We start from the raw sequence: 18044 nt of genomic DNA, 5'->3' as shown, positions 1-18044 counted from the left end.
TCTACAATTTGTTGTTATTAATTAATGAACACCTGCATCTCTACATTGCCATCAAATCTTGGAGCATCACATAAAAAAATACCATTAGTTGAATCATTACCAACTAGCAGGAGGGAAACATCAAACAATGCTCTAAACATATAGGTACAAGTGATTAGAGATTGAATTATATGTCAATTCTTCAGACTATAGTTGTTAAAGACCGGTCAAATCGTTTTCGATTACACTAGTCGAGATGTGAAAAGCCAATAACTTGTTTAGATATTAGTCTCCAAACAACAACTGAATTCTATAACTAGTACTAATTAATAACTCTAAAAGCACATCAAAGTTGTTTGTGGGAAACTCCGGCACGCCATCTTTCCTGGTATCGTGTTCTTCACACTGTCAAAGACAATTCAACTATTAATCCTATATATGTAACTTCATTTCATGGTTATATTCATGACTAGTTAGTTATAAAGAGCCTTCAAGGTAAAATAATCTCAATTATTTAAGTACTTACTGCTGGATTTGTCTCTATAAAATAAAACTACTATTAAAATAACTACTTATAGGAACCCAGTTCTTCCTTTTCAGAAAGAGTAATGTCCTTATGGAATGTTCGTACAGATACGATTATCGCGCTGCAAGGAGGAATTTAATCAATTATACATTAATGATTAATTAAGCTTTTAGTCCTGCTATTGAGTTTCCCTAAATTAATTATCACCGTTGTATCCATCGCTCTAGACTTAATTAGGAGCAGCTAGCTGCTAAGTGCTAACTATCTCTCTCTAGATGAATCATCCTTTAATTTCCAATCCATAATCTAACTAATCTATAACTTATGGAGTACTTCATCATATTAATTAACTTATTTTGTTTTCTCTTTTATTTAATTATAGTCTCCTGTTGCTGATCAGCTTGGACTGGTTGCTTCATAATTCCATCAGAATTTATAATTGCATTTTGGCGCATTAAGTTGGTGTTAAAAAGAAGTTATAAGGGAATATATATATATATATATATATAGCTAGGCAGCTTAGCTACAGACAAGTTTCCTAAATCCGTAACTTATGGGACAAGCATGCATATGCCAAACTGAACTGCATATCCGTAACTTAGGTCGGAATCAGCAGCTCGGATTCTGATTTATTTTGAATTTGTTTTTTTACTTTAGTTTCTGTAAACCGAAGTGCCAAGTAATAAAGAAAGATAAGCTTTGTATAATTGGGCCCAGTGAGGAAAATAGAATTTAATTTGGGCTCTGGGTGGGCTGGAAAACGATAATATGTCCAAAAACAAATGAAAAATGGTTTGTATTTAATTATTTATATAGAGAGAAGAAGTAGATGAGCTGGCATACGTAAATTAATTTAGTATTGGCAATAATTAATAAATGAGGAATGAGGTTACCATTCTTACAAGCCACAAACCAAGATACGTACAAGAAAACTTTTTATCCACGTTTGTTTTGTACATTATCACATCTTCATCTGATCATCTCACTCACAATTTTCAACATTTTTTATTGAATAATTGTTGTTTACATCAATCAATCTTTAATTAAAACTCGCTGTGTCTCCCTACACATTTCACTCGTTATTATTTATTTTTTTCACCGTATTATATATAGAGTTAGTTCTATTATATATAAAGATAACATGAACCTGTCTGGTTATATAAGTTAAAACCTTTTTTTTTTAATTTTATCTTGCTCTGAAAAGTGAAAACACAGCGAATAAGAAAGAAGCTCATGGTCCACGGTATCATCTGACACGTCATATAATAAATACATCACACCGACAAGCTCATCTCCTCTCCTCTCCTCTCCTCTCCTCTCCTCTCCTCTCCACATGAAAATTACAAACAAAGAAAAACGCTATTTCCAAGTAATAATGTATAGAGACAAAGTCAAAGGAAAGCATGATTGTGATTGTAAAGGGTCCCAGCAAACAAAATTTGATTGGCAGTAACAGGATAGGCGACTGCTCAGCTGCCGCCATTATTGACTTGTCTTGTCTTGTCTTGTCTAATTCTAATTCTAATTGCATTAACTACCAAAAAGAAAAATTCTCTTCCTATTCCTATTCCAATTTCTTTTTTCTAAGATAGATAGATACATGTTATTTACATATTTTGTTTAATTGTTACAAAATTAAATGATATGTAGTGTGAGAAATGAATGGAAAATGGACAAGGCACATTACATATACTATATACATATACCCCGTGTTGTAGAATCTACAACTCTACTATTGTATTATTGTAATCATATAATAGAAATTTATTATTACTTATGGCAGTGTTGCTGAGAAGAATAGAAAGAAAAAAAAAAAAAAAAAAGATTAAGATTAATTACATCTCCCTGAGAAGACTGCTGATGTTACGTAGCTCTGTTAATGCGGCCATTGCCGTGGCTTGTCCTTTCCCCCGATCCTGCTGAAACACCGACTCTATCACCTGATTCATCCATCACATTATTAATTATAAACACTTTAATTAATCCAATCCAACATTCCAACATTCCAACATATACATTTTCTAAACAAATTTTGTAAAATGAAAAAAAATGTGTCTCATATGGTACCTGAATATTTTCAAGCATGGATTGACCCAGATTCTTCAAAGGACCCATCACCTTTTTATCCCCACTGTTCTCAGCCCTTGCAACGTGACCAACTGAATTCGAATTTGAATTTGAATTTGAATTAGGAATGGAATTAGAAACGCAAACGGAAACAGGCGCATCCTTGTCTGTTATTCTAGTTTCACCTCTGCTTTTCTCCGTATTGTTATCAGTACCTTCGCCATTCATCGATCCCCTTCCAAATTTAAAGAACCACCCAAATTTTCCTGAAACTGATCTCGTTTCCTTCAAAGCTGGATCCGGGTTTTCTTTCTCGTTTTTTACAACTTCGTCTGCTGCATTACCATTTGTAAAAGCCACCTCGTTCTCAGCACACTCACCTACGAATGAATTCGAAGTCACGCTGCTCTTATCGGTGTCATTTTCATAGTTTTCTCTATCATTATTCACTGAAGAAGTGCTCGAGTCCTCTCCCTGCACAGATCTCGATGCACTCCCATTTAAAATACCATTTGTCACGGAATTTGATGCACTGACCTCCCTTGAAATGAACTCATTTCGGTCTGAGAAAAGTACAGATTCTTCACTCAACAACAAACTTTTATTTAACCCCCCACAATTTTCATTTTGACGAGATGAGGAACCACTGAAGAGCTGTCGTCTAACAGTGTGCTCGGCCTCGGCTTGTCTGTTCTCTGCAGCCAAAGGATCTGATTCAGTGCGCACTAGACCGAGTCTCTCTTTAAACGTCCTTTTCTTCACCGGTCTACCATGGACCGGGTCTTTGTTGCTTGGCTCAGGTAGCGACTCAGCCTTGTGCAAGACCCGCCATCTCTCCTCCCAATAGCTATCGGGTATTGGGTGATGAGGAGGTGTTCTATTAGAACCCGACCTAGATAGACTTTGACTTTGACTGCCATATATGTTCTCATTGGCCTCAAGAGCTATGACATGCAAAGACCTCGCCTTTTCTATCAATCTTTTTATGTCCACATTTATTGGGAAATTCAACAACTTTTGGAGGCAGACCGTAACATTCTCTGTGGCTAACAAAGCCGGTCTCAAGTGAAGAATCATGGAAACCCCAAAGGAAGCAATAAATGCACCACGATCCGAACAAAAGATCTGAAACCCCTGATCAGCTGCCTTAAGATCCGTGCAAGTGTTGTTTGGGTATTCAAAAATCTCGTCCCAAATCGTCAGCAACTCTTCTAGATTGAACTCACGACCAAACAAAACCCGCAACCATCTAAGAGCAAAGTACTGTGGTTCAACCCCTAATTCTACCAGATGACAGTGTAAAGATGGGTCGGTAAGATTGAGCAAGTGATACAAGGCTGATGAGGCCTCAATAACAGGCGGTGAAGGTGAACCCTTTCCTGACCCGATAAGGTTAGAATGAGAGAAGAATGCGGCCATTGACACGGCACCACGGGACCCACCATCCATCAACCTGTCAAACATACAGTAAGCATCATGCTCCATAAATCTGTCGGACAATACTACCCCTAACTCCCCTTCAGCCCCATACGGGTCGCTCAACAGCAGCAGTTGTTTTGTCTTAGGGTCAAGGTCGGCAAAGGTGGTCAATTTCAAACTGGAATCATCAGCTGTTTTAATGTTTCCTACTGCTATTTTTGGTTTTTGTTTTGTGTTGTAAGGGAACAGAGATTCATCGAAACTGTCATTGAAGTAGTCTTCATGGAGTTTGCGCACTTGAGATAAATGGTCAAGATCCACGTGCAACACATACACAAGAGGAGCTAACAGTTCATGCATTCCTGAAATTAATATAAAGCAGTATATTTATTATTCAATAATCCTTTATGGTTAAACACATAGTAGAAAGAGTACAAGTTAAAAAGAAAGTTAGTTACCTTGGCGGTAACCGTATTGAGGATGTTGAAGGCTCCACAAGAGAAGAATTCGGCGAAGCATGGCCTGACACGTCGGCGTCTGGAAATAACTGCCATCTTCCGGATACAGCCTAGTCAAATCTTGGTCAACCGTCTTTTCCAGCTCGGCATTTCTGAAAAACCGGCCCCACGTGCTCTCTGCACCATTCCAAAAACAACAAAACAGTCAGATATATATAAATCAATGAGAGATAGGTATGGGGGTGCATATTAATTGCATAGACCTTTCAAAGCGTGTTGATAATATGAAAGTTGAAGTCGTAAGATAACTCATCATATTAATTGCATATATAGACCTTTCGTAAGGTTCAGAATAAGAGAATTTTACAAATTAGTTTTGAAAAAGACAAAAATTTTGAAAATTAAAAAGAAAAAGAAAAAGATGGTACCTGGATTTTGAGAAAGAGGGTTATCAATGGAGAGGTCAGAGGTGGTATCTTCATCCTTTGCTGGTAGAGGATCCATCAACAGTCTCCGCCGTAAACTAGCATATCTGTCAATGGCAAAATTGCATTTTGTTTAATTAGAAATTAATTACTGTGGTATCATTTTCTCAATTATTGAGAAATGATTGCGTCAAATAATTTCTGAAAGACACAAAAGAAAAAAAATTAAAAAAAAATGTGGCCAATGAATCTGTCAAAGGAATGTGAAAAGACGGCTAAGTAAGCTGGCAGAAAAATAAATGTAAATAAAGAAACAAGTAGCAAGCATAAGCTCAAAGGATGCTGCTAACTAACTAACTAACTAACTATTATGAATTTATGATCCAATCAACTCAGAAGAGTTTTGGCATTTTTACCAAACAATTGAAAAAATTAATCCAAATAACATTTTTTTTTTTTTTTTTTTTAAATTAAAATCCAAGCAAGGAAGGGAGGGATTGTACCTTCTGCGGGAATCAGCAGCGGCTCGTCGGAGATGATCGACGGCGAGAGGAGAAGAGGGGAGGATTCCCAGATCGATTCTCCACCTTAAGCTCCGTAGATTCCAAAATCTTGTGGAAGATTGCTCTCCCGCTTCAATTGGAGGCAGAGACATGATCCGATGTCCGATAATCGTCGTTTCCTACTTTCCTACTTCAATTTAAATCAATCTCCCCTTTCTGGCAGAGAGAGAGAAGAAGAGTCGCGAAATTGGTTTGCGCGTGTAAAATTCAGGGGAAAGAGAAAAAGAAAAAGAAAAAGAAAAGAGGAGAGATAAATGATAATTGGTTAGGTGGTCTGGTGGTGTGGTGGAGTAGCCTGCCTCTGCCTCTGCCTCTGCCTGGTTTAAAATTGGGGACAAATCATAAATGAAATGAATTGAATGGAATTGAATTGAAATGATTTGCAGAAGGCGAGGAGAAGAGAGGAAGAACAGAAACACAAGCAATGAAATGAAAATATGAAATGATTGGATTCCCTTTTTGGCAATTTCTGAGAGAGAGAGAGAGAAATAAAGAGCGACGAAGCTGAGCTGTCACCTGTCACTGTGAGTCAGCATCGGCATAGACGCATAGTACATTGTTAATTGGTTAATGTAAATAATAAAATTAATATTTGTATGTATGTGCAATTGTGCACCGCCCACTGGCCACTGCTTTTTCCTTTTTGTCTCCTCATCTATTGTAATCAATTGAAAATGAAAATGAAAATGAAAATTCCACGCATTAAAATTCACATTTATTGTTTGATTACGAAATCTAATTGAATTCGTTCTTTAGATAGCGTCTATACATAATTATCTCATGAAAAATATTAATTCATTGCTTTAAATGCAATCATTTAGTGTTTAATACCTGATGCTCACATCTGCTGTATGGAAGCCACAAAAATAAATCTGCATTTAATCGATCATCTCATCAAAAAGATTTATTTCAACGGCGCTACACAATATCATTATCATGTCCAATTGTTATTTTCTTGGATAAACAAACAACCCACAAAACCAATAAAATAATTAAGTAATTTATTGATGGTGCCGTGTAAAACCTTTACCTTTTTATTTATTAATTGTATATAATAATTTTAGAATGTTGAACAATTCTATTGAATTAACGTTTGAACGGACTAGTGATGAGTGATAATTATATTATTTTTGTTGGGAATTTAAAATTTACCAACTTTAGAAAATGATAATATATATATAACACTTGTGAAGTGTGTTTGCTATGTATAAGTTTTCAACAAATAGTCTGACTATGTATAACTTTCTTATTTTATATTAAAAAAAAAACAATGAGCTATATATGTTTATATATAGCTTGACCTTGTGTAACATAGGTAAACATCATAAAACTAATTTGAAGTCTAACATAACCAAATTAAGGAGATATCTATTTTAAAACATAACTTGATATTTTTTCTTTTTGAAATACTCGCAGGAGCTGCCATTCATTTTATTAAACAGAGAATATTACAAAGGAGACATACACTAGGTGCGGCTCACTAGTCTGTTGTCTACACACATCATTCTATTTACACTTACAACCAGAATAAAACAGAATCAGCTGCAAGCTACACTGAGTGAATGTACTTAGCAGTATTTAATCCATTCCTTCATGCACAGAACACTGTTGCGCGCTAAAGCCATTGCATCAGTGCGCCTCCCTCTGAATATGATCTCATTTCTGCACTTCCAAATGTTCCACAGCACACAAAGAAAACGACACATCCATGTTTTCTTTTTCATCTTTCCCGTGCTCTTGACCATTACCCAGGAAGTATCCCAAATTGCTTGCACTGAACCTCCAATTTTCATCAATGGTTGCCCTAATATATTCCCAACATGGTACCATACTGTCACAGCAAAAGGGCACAAGAAAAAAGGATGTAAGGCTGACTTAACCGGGCAATTCTGACACATTTCACATCCCATATCTAGTAGCATACCTCTACGCCTTAAACCATCCCTTGTCAACAATTTTCCAAAGAGCAAACAGTAAGCAAATAACTTCACAGAGGGGGGGACCTTACAAGACTAAATAAAATTATAATTTCATCTCACTTTTCCCCCTTCTGTTAGGATCATGTAAATGGATTTAGAGAAGTAGGTTCACGTTTGGGACCAATTCCATCTTACCTGGTCCCTTTCTGAGTTGAAAGCAATGTGTAACCCTTGAATTCCAGCATGCTGCAACTCATCTAACCTTTGCCATGCGTTTTCGAGTGATATACTAGGCTGTTGTGGAATTTGATCCAGATTGGAGGCCAAAGGTTGCCCATTCCAGGGATCATACCAAAAGGAGATTGAGCAGCCATCTCCTATCTACCATGATATGCTCCACATGAACAATCTATGTATTGATATGAGCATATTCCAGAAAAAGGATCCCAACCTGATCCATAATAGAGGTTGGTGTAGTTGACCTTGGTTTTTGCTCTTAATAGTGATCACTGTTTTTTACCAGAGTGAATCCGGCTCATAATACGGTTTCCACCACCACCTCAATAATAGTGCAATGTTTTGGAAGTTCAAATTAGAGACCCCCAGCCCTTCATTCCTCCTAGGCATGCATGTATTAGGCCAATTGATATGTGATATGGACCTTGTGTTATGATCAGCATTGGCCCATAAGAAGCGTTTTCTTATTTTATCCATGACACCAATTACCCACTGTGGGAGCCTAAAGCACATCATGAAGTACACCAGCACAGATGATAGAACCGATTGTACAAGTTGTAACCAACCTCCCTTTGAAATGAATTTCCCTTTTCAACCTCCCAATTTCTTTTCCATCCGCTCAATCAAAGGCATGAACAAGGACCTTGTCGATTTTTTCATTGTTAACGGCATACCTAGGTAAGTAACAGGAAAGGAACCTCTGCCACACCCGAGCACCGCTTCAACCCATCGCAGATTACACCCTCTCACATTGACAGGCACATATATACTCTTATCATAGTTTACCCTCAAACCGGATATCGCAACAAAGAGGCGTATGACAATCTTCAAGGAAACCAAGGCTGTTTTGCTAGCCGAAGCAATAACGGCAGTGTCGTCAGCGTATTGAAATGCCATGACTGCTTGGTTGACATTTCTAGAAATTCTGCCAGTCGAGGCCCGATTGATGACCAGTACCATCCTTTGAAAATTATCTGCAGCCAAGTTAAAAAGCATTGGCGAGAGGGGGTCGCCCTGCCTCAACCCCCTCTTATGTGTAAAAAAATCTGACATACCTCCATTGATGAGTACCCTAGAGGATGCTGACTTAAGGAGTACCTTAATCCAAGCTATCCACTTGTCGGGGAAACCTCTTGCCTCCAACACCTTGTATATGAACTCCCATTCTATTGAGTCAAAGGCTTTGGCAAAGTCAACTTTTAGAGAAGATAGCCTGATTTGTAGAGGCCGAGATGTGTTGTAACATTTCCCTTGTAGCCACGAAATTATCCGTGATCTGTCTTCCTTTGATAAAGGCAGTTTGGTTCGGATGAATAAAGTCAGATAGTCTTTCTCTAAGACAATTTGCCAAAAGTTTTGAGAGCAATTTAGGAACTATATTTATGACGCTAATTGGTCTAAAATCTCCCACTACTATTGTGACTTCCTTCTTCGGCACCATGACCAAGTTTGTCCGGTTGACCTTAGTCAAATCTATGTGTTGTTGTAGAAACCCTCAACAATCTGCATAATTTTGCCTTTAACAATTGGCCAGTAAGTTTGCAAGAACTCATTCGGGATCCCATTCGGGCCCGAAGCCTTGTTCTTGGCTAGCTCATGAACAGCCTTGTCAACTTCCTGGATAGTGAAAGGGTCTTGCAATGCTTGCAGAGATTCGTCCCGTTGATAAAGCGCCCCTGGATTGAAATCTAACACATTCAGAGATGATCCCAACCCCTCCCTCATCCGTTGAAGGAATGCATTTTGGACCTGATTAGGATCTGATGTAGGCTGATCATTGATATGAAGGGAAGAAACTCTATTTATGCTTTGTCTAGAAGAAGCAAAAGCATGAAAGAATCTCGTATTTTTGTCGCCTTGTTTTAGCCAATTACATCTTGATCTTTGTCTCCATCTTTCTTCTATTATATTTGCAAGATCATATGCTTTTTCCTTTATCCTTGCCCTCAACTTAAACTTATGTACTGCCAAGGGCCTCTTCTCTTCAATTCTGTCAAGAAAAAGAATTGCACTCTTGCAATAGATTAGCCTCTTATCCAAGTCTGAGAAGTTCTCCTTATGCCATATTGAAAGGGCTTTATGCAAAATTCTTGTTCTCTGATAGAAACTTTGAAGGGAGATATTCTGGCTACCAACTTGCTGATCCCACATCTGCTGCACCATTTCTCTTGTCATAGCATGCTTGAACCAGAATGTCTCCATTGTATGCTGCTGCGCCCCTGGCGCGTTATGTTTGCAAGTCAGTACCAAGGGAACATGGTCCGATACTAACATTCCCAGTGCCTCAAGAGATATAATCGAGTAATTGAGCTGCCAATCAGGGGATGTAAAGACCCTGTCCAATCGAGATAGAGCTGGACTCTCCCTCTTGTTAGACCACGTATAATTTCTATTTTTGAGAGGAACATCCATAAGGTTAGCACCTTCAATGAAGTCATTAAAAAGATCCATCAAGGGTGAGTCTCTTATTTCTCCCGATCGGTCAATGAACCAACGATCTAGGTTAAAATCACCCGCCAGAAGCCAAGGTTGGATTATAGCACACGGGTTTTGCAGTTCAACAATAAAATCTGGTTTTTCCCCTTCTATACTGGGACCGTATACCACTGTATAGTATGTTTTTCTACCCGATGTATTGTCGAGTAGTTTGGCAGTAACTGTGTGCAGTGGACCAACAATTAACCAACTGAAACCTTCATTTCCAAGCAATAAGAATACCACCCTTGGAATTATTAGCAAGATTGAAAACACAATTAGGTTCAAAATAGGAGGGGAGAAAAGATAGCGAGTAACTCAAAAGGAATTTCATTTAATTTAGTCTCTTGTAACAAGCAAACATTACACTGCGAAGATCGAATGATCTCGCGCACCACATTACATTTTTCTAAAAGGCCTAGGCCGCGACAATTCCATGACAAAATTTTAATTTTTTTGTAATTCATTTAAAAACAAAAAAACAACTTCCACAAACAACAAATAAAAACCTTTACTGTTCGACTGCGACAGTCAGTCCTCCTCTTCAGTTTCCAATTCATCCGCTGGGTCTGGATCAAACCTTGCGTCCATCTCCCAATCATTTTCGAGCTGTATACCCTGCTCCAGCGGCACCTGGGGTGGTTGTGCTCTCCTGGGTTCCTCATTATCTGTCTGGTTCAACTGAATTACATCCTCAGTTGAGACTCCACAGCCCCTCCCTATTGTTTCACAATGGCCTTTGTTGATATGGATCTGGAAGAAGCCTTCAGGATTTAAATCCACTCTGGCCTGATTTGCATCAGCCGTGGTTGATCTCTTGTAAGCTTGTAGGCCTATTTGGAATAAAGACTTGTTCTGTAGGCTTCCTCTTATGTTGCATAATGGGCCCAACGCATTTGGGCTGTTGAATTGGGCATGAGGCCAGTCGAATAGGTACATCTATAAGTCTTGAGGTCTTAGCACGTGTCGCCCTTCTCCTTGGGATCCTCTGCGGCGCCTTAATTGGTGAAATAGATCTTCTCTGACCCGTTGCGCACACATAACGACCCGCTCCCATCCTGTGCTTAGAGACTCTCCCCTTAGACTGTCCCACACCCTTTTTGAACCACATGTGGCTGGATGTACATATGTGATGGCTGGAGCTGGCACGTCCTTGATTCTTCGCATGCGCCAGCCTTTTATCCAGGTATTGGATCTGTTGCGACTAGATGTGTGGCCTTCCTTCTTTGTAACTCGTATGTGTATCACGCAAATGATCCGTTACAATTTTCTCCTTGAGTTTATGTTTTTCCTGCACAGGTGGCAGACCATCTATTTCCACGTTGCAATTTTTATGTGACCCTTTTTCACGATCTGCTGTTTCTTTTCCTCATTTTTCACCATGTTTCGTCACAGGCGATCCTTGCTTCTTTTTTAATAAGACAAAATTCTTGTCTTTGCCTTTCTCCTGTCTCTGAGGAGATACCCTTTCGTCTGCAATCGTGACAGGTTCTGGAATTCTCATTTCTGTCGTGGAGCGCCTCCCTAGATCCCTAGGTTGATCTTCCTTGGAGAGTGTCGTTGATCCATGAGAATCTGATTCGCTGTGGCTCTCATTCATGTTACTTTGTGTTGCGAAGTTCACTTCAGTTGAATTCTGACCCGTTACAGGATTGAGACGTTGTGCAACGCACCGCACAGTGGCATCCTCCACCATGTCTCTAAGAGCCTGCAATGAAACTTCACCATTGTTTGTCTCGCCGGGGATGATGCTTCTTATTTCCGGCGGAATTGTCTGTAACTCTAAACCCTTACAAATTTCCAAGAGAGCACGTCTAGAACAGTGAATCATTTCATCGCCTGGTGTTCACACAAAAGTATGCACAAAGTTTCAGTACAGCAAGCTGTACCTTTTAACCTTGATTACACTTTCGACTCAGATTGCAAGTGTACAATCCTAATCGCTTAGTATTATCAGGTATCGATCCACAGGGACGGTTGAAACTTAACTGGATTTTACTTAAATTAAATAAACTCTAGAAGTTGAAAAATGTGATTTTGGTGTTTTAAAAAGATAAATAATAATATTCAAAACAATAAATATTTTTGGGGTTTTGTTTAATAAGAATAAAAAGGCGTTTCCAGGGTTCATATTTTATTTCTATTCAGCCCCGAGGCATACGGCCCGTACGAATTCCCGTACAGTCCGTAGGGGACCCCGAGTTAATGCTGCAGCTACTGTTTTCTGCGTTGATGCTAACGTTTAGGGTTTCTATCGACCAGATCTAGATACCTAACCTCAACTTTCGCATTTTGGCCTAGTACCCGATTACCGGACTTAAATACTTCCCTCTTAGATGCGTTAAACCTCAACTTTCGCATTTTGGCCTAATTTATCCAAGTTACTTGTCGGTTTACTAAAAGTATCCAAGGACTTTCGCCTCAAGGAAAGTTTCACCTTTCGGGTACTCCTTGGTTTCACCCTACTTCATATACTTTATTCGGTTGGATTAAATGTCATATACTTGACTCCTAACACTTAGATGTGCGCATTCATCTAACGGGATGACTAATCAATTCAAGCAAGCACAAATAAAGCAATCAAAATACTACGCAACAAGGTAAAAACAAAGCATTCAACACAAAATCCAAGTAGCATGCAAACAAAGCCAAACTAGAAACTACATCTTAGCCCTAGAAACTAAAAGAAAAGAAAGCAAATAAAACAAGTAAAGATAATGATAAGGGAGCTCATGGAAAAACTCGAAGAAGGAAGAAGATCCGTCACAAAACTCTCGTTTTCCTCCTCTCTACTTGCTCTCCAAGCCAAGCCCTCGCTCTCCGAGCCAAGCCCTCGCTCCCAAACCCTAGGTTGATCCCCCCATGATGCAGAATGATCTCCCCCCCTTTTTTTGGTGTGGAATATCTCCTTTTATGCCCCAGGTCACGTCCCAAGAGGCTTCCTTTTCGGCCTCCTTAAATTATGCTCATTTCATATTCCAGCTGGATTTTCTGAATTAGCGTCCTACGGCCCGTAGGGGACCCCGTACGGGCCGTATGCCTGTGCTTTGTCTTGGAGACTTTGTGCCTCTGTTGTGGAACCTTCTGTGTGGTTGGGCAGATCTTGTACGGTCCGTAGGGAATGTCATACGGGCCGTATGAAAAATTGTCAGATCCAATTTGGACTAGTAGGGAAAGAGTAGTAGCGCACCTGTGTCGAAGGTGGCAACGGCGGTTTGGTGAGAGGAGAAGTTGGTGGCCTGGAGCTGGGAGGTGAGGTCCTAGGAAGGGATTGGGAGTCAGAGGCACTACCGGAGAGAGGAGCAGCAGCAACCACCTGTGAGTAGGAGCGGCTGTAGGGGATGTAAGGACGCACCATGTATATTCTTTCGTCAGCCGGAGTGCGCCAGGAGTTCAAAAAACGCCGGCGGCGTCGAACTTGATGCCTTTCTCCCTTGAAAGCCATGTCGCCTTTGGAGTCGCCTCTGGAGTCAGCTTCTCCAACATAACTTGATCTTAAAACTTGGAAATTCTCATTCATAAGAAACTATCGCATTGCTTTGATTAATAATTACGAACAAAATATGATTGACAATTAATTTGTGGTAGATAGTGACGGAGCGAACTGAGAAAAAAAAAGACCTGGCCATTTTATAATTTAAAAGTTTATAATTTAAATTTTTAAAATTTTGAAGGCGCATATACTTTTCAACCTCTTATATTAAAAAAAAAAAGAATATAGAAAATTATGTGACGTTTCACTCTCAATTTTGTGACGATATGAGCTACTCTTTAATTTGTATTTGTGTGTTTTGGTTTTGTTAAATGATTGGTATGAGATTAGAATGTATATATATATTAGTGAGAAAGAAGGGAGAAAGGTAGATGGATGCCGCCCAACCTATTAATTATTAATTAATAGGTAGTTAATACCTCCGTCCTACTCTCCTACTCTCAATTCTCAATTAATCAATTCATTCAATTCAATTCAATTCAATTCTCTCCACATTCTTAACATTCATTATATCAGCAGCCCAAGGCCCTCTCCTTTGCACTTGTTTTAATATCTTTTGTCATATGAAAGGATAAAAAATTAAAAATATCATAGCAACCAATCTAAAGTCGCATACGTTCTGTCATGCTAATTTATTGCATGGGATCATTCATCATAAATTAGTGTTTTTTTTATCATCCATATAATAATTAATGTATTACCTCTCACAACTACATCATGAATTAACTTCTATATTATGATTATAAATATAGTTTGTATTTCAATAATATGGAGCAACAACACATATATATATTTTGCTCATATGTAATATTACTTACATAAAGAAAGCTTTAACAATTTTCAATAAATCTCTCTCTCTCTCTCTCTATATATATAGGGATGGGCTATGCTACTAAATGCGTTTGTACTCCACGCCATATTTTTATTTCGAAAACTCAAATGACCGATCCGAACCGTTGGATGTGATCTCCATATTGAAATGTGCTTGGAGTCCAAATTTTATATTTTTTTGGAATTTTTTTACTATTTATTAAGCATTTTTCAAAATTTTCTATTTTGCTGTAAACAGTAAATTTTTCTGGAACATTGAAACAGTAAAATTTTCAAAAATACTTAATAAATAGTAAAACAATTTCAAAAAAATATATAATTTGGTCTCCAAGCACATTTCAATATGGAGATCACATCTAATGATTCGGATCGGTCGTTTGGATTTTCAAAATAAAAATATGGTGGCGTGGAGCACCAACTCATGAAGTAGCGTAGCCCATCCCATATATATATAATAATAATAATAATAATAATAATAATAATAATAATCTAATATATTGAGTCTTAGTAAAATAATAGTTTTTTCTTATATTAAAATTACCCAGACAATGGAAAAAACCAACAATATATGAGTAATTATACTAACACCATACAAACATCTACATCAATCTTATCAAATTGAAATGAAATGAAATGAAATGAAATGAAATGAAATTAAAACAACAAATAATACTTGAATATGGAGGCATCCTTGAATGTTTCAAGATCTTTTGTTGCCTCTAAGAATTTTTTTTTTTAACATCCTCCTTATCTTTTAAGAGATTTTTTTTTTTTGTGTCCCAAATGTACTCTTTTGATATTATGACGACTGATTGTCGAAATATCAATGTTATTAATTATGTCATTTCCACCCATACTTTTGGTCATTGATTGTATAGAATAAATTTAAAATGTAGAAAAATTCTAATTAACTAAGAGCATCTACATCTCTGAAACTCTTTGAATTTCTAATCTGATGTGACAGTTTCTAAACCAGTTTTAGTAATGCAGATGAGTTTCTTATTTAGCAACTTTGCTCCAAAGTTTCTTAATAAGAAACCGTTTATAAACTCTGACGTGGTCAAATAATTCGCTGAAATTCTTTTCTCTTGTAATTTATTTGCTAATGTGGCAATTAAGAAACTCTAATTTTAGTTTCAGGGATGTGGGAGTTTAGAAACTTTCAGAGACAAAATTTCTAAAAATTAGTTAACAGTTATTTAGAAACTCCAAGAGTTTCAGGGATGTAGATGCTCTAACGTTTGAATTAGTGATAAGTGATCATTATATTACTTTTGCTGGGAATACAATATTTAACAACTTTAGAAAGTGATAGTTTTTTTTAACAATTTTGAAGTGTGTTTGCCAAACAAATAAGGAGATTTCAACAAACAGTCTGACTATATATATCTATGTTTAAATATAGGTTGGTCTTAAAACTTGGGAATTATAACTAAATGATCTGATATATATTTAAAAAAGTTGAATTTTTTTTTTGTGATTCATGCATATCTTTAACGAGATACATAGTACAATTGAATCAGCTAGTACCCACTTGTTTGTGTTTGTGTTTGTGTTTGTGTTTGTGTTAAATGATTGGTATGAGGTATTTTAATTAGTGAAGGTAGTGACTAGTGAGAAGATGCCGTCCAAGTCCAACCACTAATAATCTAATCTAATCTAATCTAATCTCTCCTTTTCTGAATTGAATTTTGATCATCAATCAATTCATCAATTCATCAATTTCTATCAGCAGCAGCCCAAGGCCTAAGGCCCAAGGGCCTCTCCTTTGCAATTGTTTCATTCTTTTTATAATTTTTTATAATTCACCAATTATATTTTGTTTTTGGTTCTTTTTTTTTTTTCTTTTTTTTGACAAACAGGTGAAAAACTAAAAAAAAGTGTTAAAAATAATATTTAATATTATTCTACAAATATTCTTCAAATATGATTTTTTTTTTTTTATAACCTTGGTAGCTACTACCAAGTTTTCAAAAAAAGAAATATTATTTTTATAATGAAGCTTTTGAATTCAAAATTTTCAATTTTTATATTTAATTTTAACGGTATGTAATATATATATATAGTATAATACAGTCAGAAAGAATACGATTGATTAATTAGGTAGGTAAATGTAATTGAAGATGGGTGTGAAAAGGATTATGTTGTTATCTATTTCTATTTCCACACAAGTCAAGTAATTGTATATGGAGATTCTATATATTATTCCTTTCTTTGTAAATACAGGTTACTAACCCTTTAGTTTTCCTTCTTTGAAATTAACCTTGTCTCTAAGAAAAAGAAAAAGAAAAAGAAAAAACCCTTCTCCACAGGACTCAGGTACCAAAACTAATTAATCTCTCTCCTCAAGTAACAAACATTAATTATGTTTAAATATTCATCAATGCCTCCTCTTTTCTTTCCCTTCCCTCCTCTCCTCTCCTCTCCTCTCCTCTCCTCTCCTCCCTATCCCAAACATGCAAGCATCCTCCTTATTGTTCAAACTCTTTCTCTTTCTCTCAATCTGTCACCTCTCTCTTTCTACCACCTTCACCATTTCCAACTATTGTTCCCAAACCATCTGGCCCGGCACACTAGCCGGTGCTGGTACACCTGCTCTCTCCTCTACTGGATTCATGCTGCAGCCCGGTCAAACTGCTCGCCTCCAGGCCACACCAGGTTGGTCAGGCCGAATGTGGGCTCGAACAGGCTGCCAGTTTGACCAGGATGGTACCGGCATTTGCCAGACCGGGGACTGTGGAGGCCGCCTGGAATGCAGTGGAGCAGGTGCACTGCCACCTGCCACATTGTTTGAAATCACCCTCGGCAAGAATACCAACGAACTTGATTTCTATGACGTCAGTTTGGTAGATGGATACAATTTGCCAGTTGTTGTCATCCCGAAAGTTCAACACGGCACGTGCAATGCTACCGGTTGCATAGCCGATCTCAACCAAGGTGAACCACCATTCGATCACTTTTCTGTTTATTAGTTGTAAGTTATACATGAGAACATAATTTATGTATGAATGAACAGAGTGTCCGAAGGAGCTGCAGGTGGATTGCGGGGAAGGGGTGATAGCGTGCAGAAGTGCATGTGAAGCGTTCGGGCAGGACGAGTTCTGCTGCAGCGGGCAGTATGGGAACCCGAGCACGTGCCAGCCGACACGCTACTCAGCAGCATTTAAGGCGGCCTGCCCGCATGCCTACAGTTATGCATATGATGACAAGAGCAGCACTTTCACCTGCAATACCGCCTCCGATTACACCATTGCCTTCTGCCCTCCCACCAATGCGTACTCTCTCTCGCTCTCTGGCACTCTTTAGTTAATAATTATTTACATCATGCAAGCTGATGCATGTTGATGCTATAATATGTATATTACTATGTAATTGCAGTATGAAGAGATCAGATGGCACATGGCTCGGCAGTACTCCATCACAAAATAGCACCACAGGTACAGTCGGCAGCACTCCACCACAAAATAGCACCACAGCTACATTTACCAGTACTACCAGTACTAGCAGCAGCAGCAGAGGTGGTGAACTGTTAGACTTTGACATGACGGGCTCAGCAGCAAGTGCAACTCATCATAATCTGCTGTTATTTCTCATCTTTGCCTTCTTGTATTTCTACTAGTACTTTGATTGATCTATCTAGCTAAAATGTACA

The 18044-nt window shown here is 38.0% G+C and overlaps 2 protein-coding genes across 2 annotated transcripts; one reads left to right on the top strand and one right to left on the bottom strand.

The window, feature by feature from the left end:
- Nucleotides 1-2240: 2240 nt before the first annotated feature.
- On the bottom strand, nt 2241-5653 carry LOC144546223 (uncharacterized). Its single transcript, XM_078294768.1, has 5 exons — nt 5378-5653; nt 4878-4981; nt 4450-4626; nt 2573-4353; nt 2241-2445 (listed from the first exon to the last, which is right to left on the bottom strand). The coding sequence occupies exons 1-5, from the start codon at nt 5527-5529 to the stop codon at nt 2341-2343; spliced, it is 2319 nt and encodes a 772-aa protein (XP_078150894.1). The 5' UTR covers nt 5530-5653; the 3' UTR covers nt 2241-2340.
- Nucleotides 5654-16621: 10968 nt separating this feature from the next.
- LOC144546439 (pathogenesis-related thaumatin-like protein 3.5) lies at nt 16622-18018 on the top strand. Its single transcript, XM_078294981.1, has 3 exons — nt 16622-17329; nt 17409-17667; nt 17771-18018. The coding sequence occupies exons 1-3, from the start codon at nt 16849-16851 to the stop codon at nt 18009-18011; spliced, it is 981 nt and encodes a 326-aa protein (XP_078151107.1). The 5' UTR covers nt 16622-16848; the 3' UTR covers nt 18012-18018.
- Nucleotides 18019-18044: the final 26 nt, after the last annotated feature.

Source organism: Carex rostrata, chromosome 29, assembly GCF_964058835.1.
Source record: "Carex rostrata chromosome 29, lpCarRost1.2, whole genome shotgun sequence".
In the NCBI taxonomy this organism is placed as follows: domain Eukaryota; kingdom Viridiplantae; phylum Streptophyta; class Magnoliopsida; order Poales; family Cyperaceae; genus Carex; species Carex rostrata.
The sequence above is the reverse complement of the archived record's forward strand: the minus strand, read 5'-3'. Positions and strand labels throughout refer to the sequence as shown.